At 54.9% G+C, this 8,750-nt stretch overlaps 1 protein-coding gene across 2 annotated transcripts; it reads right to left on the minus strand.

Annotated features, from left to right (window-relative positions):
- Positions 1–240: 240 nt before the first annotated feature.
- TBC1D20 (TBC1 domain family member 20) lies at positions 241–8,564 on the minus strand. Of its 2 annotated transcripts, none has more exons than XM_015882059.2 (8): positions 8,428–8,564; positions 7,092–7,277; positions 6,086–6,166; positions 4,553–4,739; positions 3,759–3,860; positions 2,997–3,138; positions 2,554–2,738; positions 241–2,424 (listed from the first exon to the last, which is right to left on the minus strand). In XM_015882059.2, the coding sequence occupies exons 1-8, from the start codon at positions 8,468–8,470 to the stop codon at positions 2,169–2,171; spliced, it is 1,182 nt and encodes a 393-aa protein (XP_015737545.1). In that variant the 5' UTR covers positions 8,471–8,564; the 3' UTR covers positions 241–2,168. The 2 variants fall into 2 exon arrangements, with proteins under 2 accessions (XP_015737545.1, XP_015737544.1); XM_015882058.3 differs by having other exon boundaries at positions 6,086–6,169.
- Positions 8,565–8,750: the final 186 nt, after the last annotated feature.

Below are 8,750 nucleotides of genomic sequence, written 5' to 3' on the forward strand. Positions count from 1 at the left end.
CTCCTCCTGGCCGGGCAGCCAGCCCCAGGCACACAATGGGTCAGGCTATTTCCATCCCTGTGCTGCCAGCCGTGCTGGGAGAGCCAAGGGCAAAAGTGCACGCTGGCATTCCACAGCCCTGGGCAGAAGGAGGGCAGCAGCACAAAGGCACCAGCTGGATCCTGCTCCTCTTCCCACGCTGCCCTGGCTGCTGCGGGATGGGATAAGGCACCAGAGTCCCTGGAGACACAGGGGGAGGAAAACGTTTAGTAACTGTTTATTTTACAGCGATAGTGTTTGTACAAATCTGCATTTACACAGGTATGTATAAGTCTGTACAGAGTCACTGGAGCACCCGAAGAGACCACCGCCTCGCTCACCCTTCCCCCAGGCAACGCAGGAACTAAAGTGCACGGTGGGCAGAGAGCAGGGGGCTGCAGGAGGGCACGGTGCCCCACACACCCCTCGGCTGGGGGCTGAGGGCACCAGGCACTGCACTGCACAGGTGGGACCCCTACGGGACCCCCAGCAGCACCTCCAGCTTGTGACGCAGCCACCACTAACTCTGATACCATGAATTTCTAAAGTGCAAAGTCACAGCCTGCTTCCCTCACTGTTGCTGCCTTGGCAGAGGCTGCTGCCGCCCCATACTGCAGGAAAGCACTGCCTTCAGCCATGGAAACAGCCACACAGCTGCCACCAGCCCTCAGGAGAGGCACACAGAGCCCTGCTGATGGCACCACTCAGCGGCACAGCCCTGAGATGCCAACACAGGTGAGGGACCAGGTCCTGCTTCCCTACCTGCATCACAGAGCGAGGGCCCACGGGGCAATCCAACACTTGCATGGATGTGGTGATGAATCTGCACACAGGTGGTCGGGGACAGGAGGGTGCCGAGCCTTGCAGGCCATGAGCTTCATTCTATAAGCAGAAATCTGCAACTCTTCAACCAACATCTACTTCTCAGGTGTGCAGCCCTTGAGCACAGCATGGATGGCTTTGGGCACGAGACAGCAGGGGCAGGCAGCCGGGTGGGAACCAGTCAGGGCAGGTAAGGGCACTTGTGGGAGGTTTAGCAGTTCAGGGGGGAGGTAGAGGCATAGAGTGTCTATTGGCTTTGTGTCAATGGGATACAGAGCTCTCGAGTGCAATTTGCTGCTGAGCTTTCCTGGCAGGGAGCAGCAAGGCTGGGCCAGGTGGGGGATGCAGCATCGGGGCGGCCTTTCTGAGGAATCCCTCAGCTGTGTTATTCTGAGGGTTGTCACTGAATCCCATCAGCTCGTGGGGGAGAATTGTGACAGATGTCTGCAGCAGATTGCTGTCCTGTGCAAACTGCTTCTAACTGTAAAAACAAGCCTTTCTCTACTTTGGAGTCTGCTCCCTGAGCTGTGAAAATCAGCAGTGAGTGTTAAGGGCTCTGCTAATGCTCGGAGTGATGTGATCTGGCACAGACAGGATGAACAATGCTTGACTCACCTCACTGACCTGATACAAGACCGCGCTGCTGCTGCTGCCAGCAGAGGACCCCGCTGGACCTGCCCCCTGCATGCTGACCAGGACGCAAACAAGAAAGTGGGAATCACAAATTGTTATGCATTGGAGATGACCTCACGGCAGGGTGCTGACAGGGGCTTGGTACAGGTTTGGTTCTACTGAGAGGCTGCCTGTAAGGAAAGAGAAGGGTCAGAGCACTGGTGAATGCAAATGGAGAAGGCAGGCTGCCCTGGCAGCCAGAGATATGGAGCCAGAGGGCTCCTCTGTTCCTCAGGAGCTTGGACAAGCCCCTCACCCCTAAGCAAGCCAAACCCTGCCCTGACACTGTGCCCCAGGTGAGCACCTGCCCTCACTCCCACTGATTATCCCCAGTAGAGGATGCAGGATGTGCACAGCCCATGCACAGCTCACCACTCACGGTCACTTGCACAAGGCTGGAAGAGTCAGACTCATCCACACAATGGCAGTGTCCATCTGCTCGCCCCTGCACGGGGAGGAGAAAACAAGGTGAGTGTCACGTGGGGAACAATCCTGCTGGACTGGTTCCCATCAGTCTCTGTCACAAAGGCCAAGAGCGTCACGGGACGCAGCAAGAATGGAGAAGTCTTCAGGCAGGTTCCTTCCAGACACGTCCTTCCAAACATCACTCCACGTCGCCGTGGGATGTGACGACAAGAAAAGCGCTTCCTTTGGCTTCAGGGGAAAATCTGCAGTTCAAACTTGGGTGCCCACTCCAGTGCACTCTTCACCACGGCCAGGGCAGCTGCTCCCAGTGCGACCGTCAGCCCCATCACCGCCAGCTTGACAAAACGGTTGGTCCTTGGCTTTGTCATAATGGATTTTGTCCGTTCCTCCCCTCGGAGCCTCTCCCTGAAGCGCTGCCTCAACACAGTGTCTGGTCTCTGCTGCACCGATGCCAACTCAAAGTCCTTAAAAGTGGAAGCCGCGGTCCTGCAAGAGAAGAAATGGGTCAAAAAGTGCCTTAGAGACTCCTATCCGGGCAGTGAGACCTGGCCAGGCCAAGCTGCAGAACCCAGGCACAGCTCCTACACTGTGGACATGAAGCCACCCTGCACTCACCGCTCAGCCTGCTGCTGTGCTGCCTCCCTGGCGAGCTCAGATGGAGGAAACTGGACAAAAAGGTCCCCTGCTCTGCTGATCAGAGTCTCATATGGAAGGTCCTGTGGGATCTGGGACAGGAGGTGGTGCACTGAAGCCATGTCACATTCACAGTCCAGAACTTCCTGCTCCCGGTAAAGCACAATCTGCAGGGAGGAGAGAGAGCACTGAGCGCAGCCAGGGAAACAGGGACAGCTCCTGGTCACTCACTGACACTTTAGGGACAGAAGAGAAAACACTTCACTTCTATCTGAAAGATCTGCCCTTCATCTGGGGATACACTGCAGTGCAACAGTGCCCATATGGGAAGGGAAACCAGCACTGTCAGACTCTCTCTGCAACCATCTACCATCACCTTGCAAAGGCTCATTACATCCCCTGCCACCATCCCAGCCAATACGTACCACAGCGGCAAAATAAATGGGCATCAGTGGGTGGCAAGCCAGGAAGAAGTCGTATAATCGCACGACGTGCCTGAAGTCGGACAAAACGTGCCCGAACCACGTGATGAGCCAACTGAGAGCAAAGATGGTTCCCACTTCCGCACTGCACAGAGAGAAAGCACGGTTAGGTCAGCAGCTGGTGCAGCTTGGAGACACTGCTGAAGCACAGCCAGCTTTTCACATCCAACCCTGAAACTCAGCATTGTTCTGGAATCTGCAAGTTTGACAACTAAAGAGATGCTGGCCATGAAATGCTAACAGATAATTGCCCAGAAAAGGACTCTGCATGGACACTTCTGACTTACATCCTCACTTCTGCTTTATTCTATCCACCCCACACTGCTGTATCCCTACTGCACAACCCTGCTATTATCCCCAGAATTAGCAACAAACCACAGGGATGCAACAGCAACCCCAAAACTGGGCACACAAAGCAGCTGTGGAAGTTTTGTATGACATAGAATGCAAAGCAACACAATCCCCAGCTTTTCCAACACAGGCAGCTGGGGTGAAAGTACCACCATTTAAAAGCCCCCAGGACAGGCAGCATGTTTGGGTGTGCTTGTAAGCAGGGTGCCATATGGCTTTGGACTGCTGCCATGAGCTGTGGGGCAGCTGTTGACTCTGAAGAAGCTGGGGATGGGCTGGTACGAATGGCCCCAAGTGCAGTAATGTGAGAGAGGAAGGGTAGGGCTAGAAGGCTCTGAGGGAACATCTGCATACCTCTGCATGAAGTCATGCACCTCAGGGTTCACCTGGTCTATGATGGGCATCAGGTAATTCAAAATGTGCTTGGTGTTATCCATCGTTGGGTCCATGAAATCCCTGAGAAAAATATGTAGGAAGAATTCTGTCAAGAAGCAACATCAGTGGGTTCTCCACCAGCAAGGCACATAGAAAGTAAATAAACGTGCTTGGAACACACAGCTTTGCTGGTGGGGTGGCTCCCCGTCCCAGGGAATGCTGTTTGTTTGCAACAGCTCCCTTGCTACCAATGTGGGTCACAAAGAGCTCGTGTGTACACAAAACCCAGACAATCACAGTGGTGACACTTCTTGCTTTGCTGTACACATGAGCCCTGAAGCCTTTTCAGCTTATCACATGGGAGAGGAGGAAAATCCCTCCAAAGCACTCATTGGCGTGAAGGCTTGCTCTCATTCCATCAGTAAAGAACTTCCCAGGGCTCTATAAAGGCCGACTGGGAAGCGCTGTGCTGAGCCTTAGGAGCCAGGGAGGCCCTGAACAGGACACATGACCAAGAGAACCATGAGTAATGCATGTGTGCTGCTTTTTTGTCTTCCAGAGATAATACAAACTAACTGACAGCCCTGTCAGCCCTTCCCCACAGCACAACTGCCCTCAAATCCACGTGCCACCTCCAGCAGCACCCCTTGAGTACAGACACACAGAGCAGCCAGCACTAACTGTGGCTCTGCTTAGGGACAGGCCACTCCTTTGGTCTCACAGTGACAGGGCACACAGCAGCTCCTCCCCCCTGGCTGAGTCTCTGTGAGTACCTGAGATGATGCGTTGAGAGCTTCTCCACCAGAGCTGTGGCCAGTCTGTCCCCGACCACCAGGAGGAAGGTGACCACGATGTCGTGGTAGCCCTGGTAATAGTGCAGCTGCGGGTTGCGCTTCAGGACGTGGAGGATAATATCAATGAGCTCCTCCTGCAGCCCTTCTCTCTGGTCATCCGGCATCCCTATGGGGACAAGGCATGATGTGATGGGCTGCATCACCTGCTGCTCCCCACCTGCACATTTACCAACCAGCTCAATCAAAAAGGATGTGGGACAACAGGGAGCTGGCTGAGAAAGCTGTGAAAGAACCAGGTTCCTAATGCTGCTCCTGCTGGCCCCATAGAAGCCAAGCAGCCTGCTCAACCTGCAGTGCCCCTACCTGCCATGAAATAACCATGGATGACAGGAGTGGGCTTATGGGTGTCTGCACAGTGCTGTGAGGAGCGAGTTGTGCTGCACATCCAGCACTGCTGAGGACATTGCAATCATTTCTAATTTCCCAAAGGCTCTACAAAAAAAGAAGTTAAACGTGTTTCCACAGAAGCTGTGCCAGCTGCATCACACTGCAAGGCCTCAATCACCACAACTTCATACTGCTGCTCTGCTCACAACATGTGTTTAGGGACAGGATGTCACGGGGAAAACACTGTTCCTGCCACGCACAGCTGCAGCTGTTTTCTTGGCAGTCCCTGTCAACAGAGAAATGCCCTCCAGCCAAGCAGAACGTCCCAGAGGAGATCCTGCAATGACAAAGTTCTCCTTTTCCCCCTATTTCACTGATGCTTCTAAAAATAGGCAGGAGGAGGTTGCCATTCAAGGGCAAAAACAAACAAATGAAGAAGCAGCAGCAGCCTGCAGGAACCAGGCAGTATCTGTGCTTTAAAGAGAAGCAGAGTGAATCAACTGTTTATGCAAAATAAAAGCAGCAGAAGGGGGGATGCAGATCCTGGCCAGGAACAACGGCTGCTCTGCGGAGTTAGATGGCTGCTGGATTATTTGCTTTATAAATAGCACAACAAGGCAGCAGCCACCCATCAGAACTAAACAACTGCAGGAACCTTCTGCTTTTAAAGGTTACTTCTCCTTCAGTTTGGTGTGTGAACCACTGAGAGAAATCTGAGGTGGGGACAGCTGTAAAACACAATTTGCTCTACCCACTAACAGAGCTGCCTTCCTCACCCGCTGGGCATATTCCCCTGGTTAAAATACACTGAAGCAAATGGTCAGTTTCTCAAGCACTCCATCAATCCTAATCTCACCCTGCTCACAACAGGTGAGGGCTGTGCAGGATCTGACACCATTCAACTACAGAGGACTGAGCACAATGGGGCTCAGCATAGACAGGGAATTGTAAGCTGAGAGATAAGCACCAGTCTACAGCCACAGCCCAGGCAGAGGATGGAGGAAGCTGCCAGCTGTGGGACAGCTCCACTGTGCAAAGAAGCTGCTGTAAGCTGACACAACAAGGCTTTCTAGAGGTCAGCCTCCCTGCAGCGCAGGTCAGGCTCTCACTGTGAGCCCCTCTCACCTGGTGGGAAGCGCCGCAGGGAGCGCCGTACATCCAGTAACACCTGCTGATAATCCTTATTGTCCTCCCGCAGCTCCTTCCCTGCTGAAAGAAAAGAGGAAGTAGGTTATCGTGGAGTAGAGCAAAGGTACCAGGAAGAGAGCAGGGAGATGGAGCTGCTCAGGAGGATGAGGCCACACAACACCCCATCCCATACTTTGTATGCCACACACCAGCCCCATCCTGCTCCCATCGTGCTGTGGAGGCAGTGCAGAACGGCTGAAAGGAAGAATTCAGAGGGGAAAAAAGCAAACACCCATTGGTAGCTAAGAGAGCTCCAAGAGAAGAGAAAAGAATGTGCTGGCACACCACCTATGCTGTCACATGAAATGCGATGCTGTCTTCCAGCAGCTCTGATCACCCACCATAATCCAGCTCTCAAGTGACACGGGGATATGTGCACTTCTGAATGGCCACAAACTCAGGAGCTACAACAGAATCTGTCCCTTCACTTCACCCCCTTCACAAGGGGTGGTGGCTGGGACAGCTGCAGGACTCCCAGCTCCTACACTGCTGAGCTTTAAAGCCCTGCAGGTGTCACATCATGCAGCTCGTTTCCCCTCCTTCTCTTCTGAGCAGATATCACACAGGCTTCACACAAACTGCTTCACCTGCAGCTGGCTCAGCACATCCCATCCCAGCCCTCCTCAAAGAGTCACCAAAACAACCTGACGCTTCTTGCTGCCAACTGATGTATGCATGCCAACCAACCACACGATGCCACAAGAACCGCATGGAAAGTAAACCTGTTTCTAGCACAGCCTCTAAAGATAATGACACCTCCAGAGGACAACAGAAATGCTGCTTCAGGAAGGCCTCTGTTTCCTGACCTGCCATTTACACAGAGCGCACAGCCTACAGCACAAGGTTCCTTTCTGTGTAAGCTCAATGGGAAGCACTTCAGCATACAGAGAGAAAACCTAAAGCAGAAAGATGCTCATCAGACCCCATTGGGGCTGCTCTGTACCTGGCAGGGGGGGCAGATCGTCTGTGTTCACACTCAGCAGCTTCGGCCACACTTTGCAGCGAATCTCATCTGTCAGCAGCCCTCCTTCGCTGATGGCCATTCGCCTGAGAGCTGCCACATCAATAGGGTCACTGTTCAGGGCCTGATAAATTTCTGCCACTTTTCTTTTCTTCTTAGAGTCAAAGTCTGCAAGAAAAACATAGAGCAAAATAACAGCACGTCAGCACAGGCCCTGCTGGGACAGACTATATTGAGCAGCACAGGCTCAGCACTGGGTGTCCCACTGATGCAGAAGTGCCACGGAGCTGCTCATCACCCCCATCAGATCACAGCTCTGCTCAGGAGCACGATGGCAGCACGCAGCCATTTTGCAACTGTTTGTGCTCCAGGAAGGGCTGACTCAGCCCCAGCTCAGGTGTCGTGCATCCTGTAACACCTGGGCCTCATGTTCCTGCTGATTCCTGGCTGCCATCAGCCCAGGGAGAAGCCTGAACTACTGACAGCAGCTGTCCCAAGAAGGGTCACATTTAAACCAGTCCCATATATCACAATGTACTGACTTACCTCCCAGCAAACACAAAGTTGCTAACTGTTGGCTTGATGCAGGTGAGCTGCTGTTAAAGGAGCTGCTTTGTAGAGCACAGAGATTGTGGGGCAGTGGGTGGGTTTCACATGGGTTATATACACAGCTGGCACACAGGAGCATTAAGTGTTGGGCTGAGGAAGGGCAATGCTTCACCCTGCCCACAGTGCAGGTCAGCACAGCCTCAGGTGGGCAGCAGGGAGGCGGCTCAGGCCCACGCAGCTCCCACCTCACTGCTCACAGAGGCTTTATAGGGCCGTGCAGGGTGAGGCCGCCAACACCGCCCTTCCTTAGAGGGCTTTCCTAAGGGATGTAACTCCCTCTGCTCATGGATCCATAGGGTGAGGAGCTGCACGGGATGTGGGCCGGGAGGAGCCGGGTGGGGCAGCCGGGCCCTGCCACCCACCACCTGCTGCCTGCGGGGCGCTGGTGCAAACAGGAGCCACACGGGATAGTGGTGAGCACTGAGCACCTTTATGGGGACACCCATAACACCCCCCGTCCATAACCGCCCGTCCATAACACCCCCCATCCATAACACCCCCCATCCATAACACCCCTGTCCATATAACACCCCGTCCATAACACCCCCATCTATAACACCCCGTCCTGCAGTTCCCCCGCCCCACCACACGGGGGCGCTCCGCCGCCGCCCCCTCCCCGCTCCCGCGAGGTGTCGCTCTATCCCCCGCATCCCCCCGCCCTGAGGGATGAGGCTCTGCCCTATCGGCTGTAGGCCCTGCCGTTCCGTACCGTGTCCGCCGACGCCGTTTTGCGGCGGGCTCCTCCGGGCCATGTTCCCGTGCCGTTCGGCTCATCCCGGGCCGTGGGCCGGGCCGTGTTGGTGCCGAGCTCCCGCACCGCCCGCTCCCGTCCCTCCCCCTCCCCTCAGCCGGCGTCGCGCGGGTGTGACGTCACGGCGACGCAACGCGCATGCGCGGCCGCGTGGCAGACGCACGTAGGCGGAGCCAGCGAGCGCATGCGCAGACGAGGCCGGGAAGCACGTGTGAAGGCCCGAGCCCGGCCCCATCCCGTAGGCCTTGGGGTCGGAGGGGTCTCAAAGCTGAGCAGCCCCT

The sequence above is a fragment of the Coturnix japonica genome, chromosome 19 (assembly GCF_054131305.1).
Source record: "Coturnix japonica strain WE chromosome 19, WE-NBRP24, whole genome shotgun sequence".
Classification (NCBI taxonomy): Eukaryota; Metazoa; Chordata; class Aves; order Galliformes; family Phasianidae; genus Coturnix; species Coturnix japonica.

What these genes read in the sequence shown, in the direction of transcription:
- TBC1D20 (XM_015882058.3), bottom strand. Translation starts at nt 8,470, where the DNA reads ATGGCCCGGAGGAGCCCGCCGCAAAACGGCGTCGGCGGACACG. An exon ending in CTCTCAACGCATCATCTCAG is followed by an intron (nt 3,861 to 4,552) that starts GTACTCACAGAG and finishes TATTTTTCTCAG; the next exon opens with GGATTTCATGGACCCAACGA. An exon ending in CCATTTATTTTGCCGCTGTG is followed by an intron (nt 2,739 to 2,996) that starts GTACGTATTGGC and finishes TCCTCCCTGCAG; the next exon opens with ATTGTGCTTTACCGGGAGCA.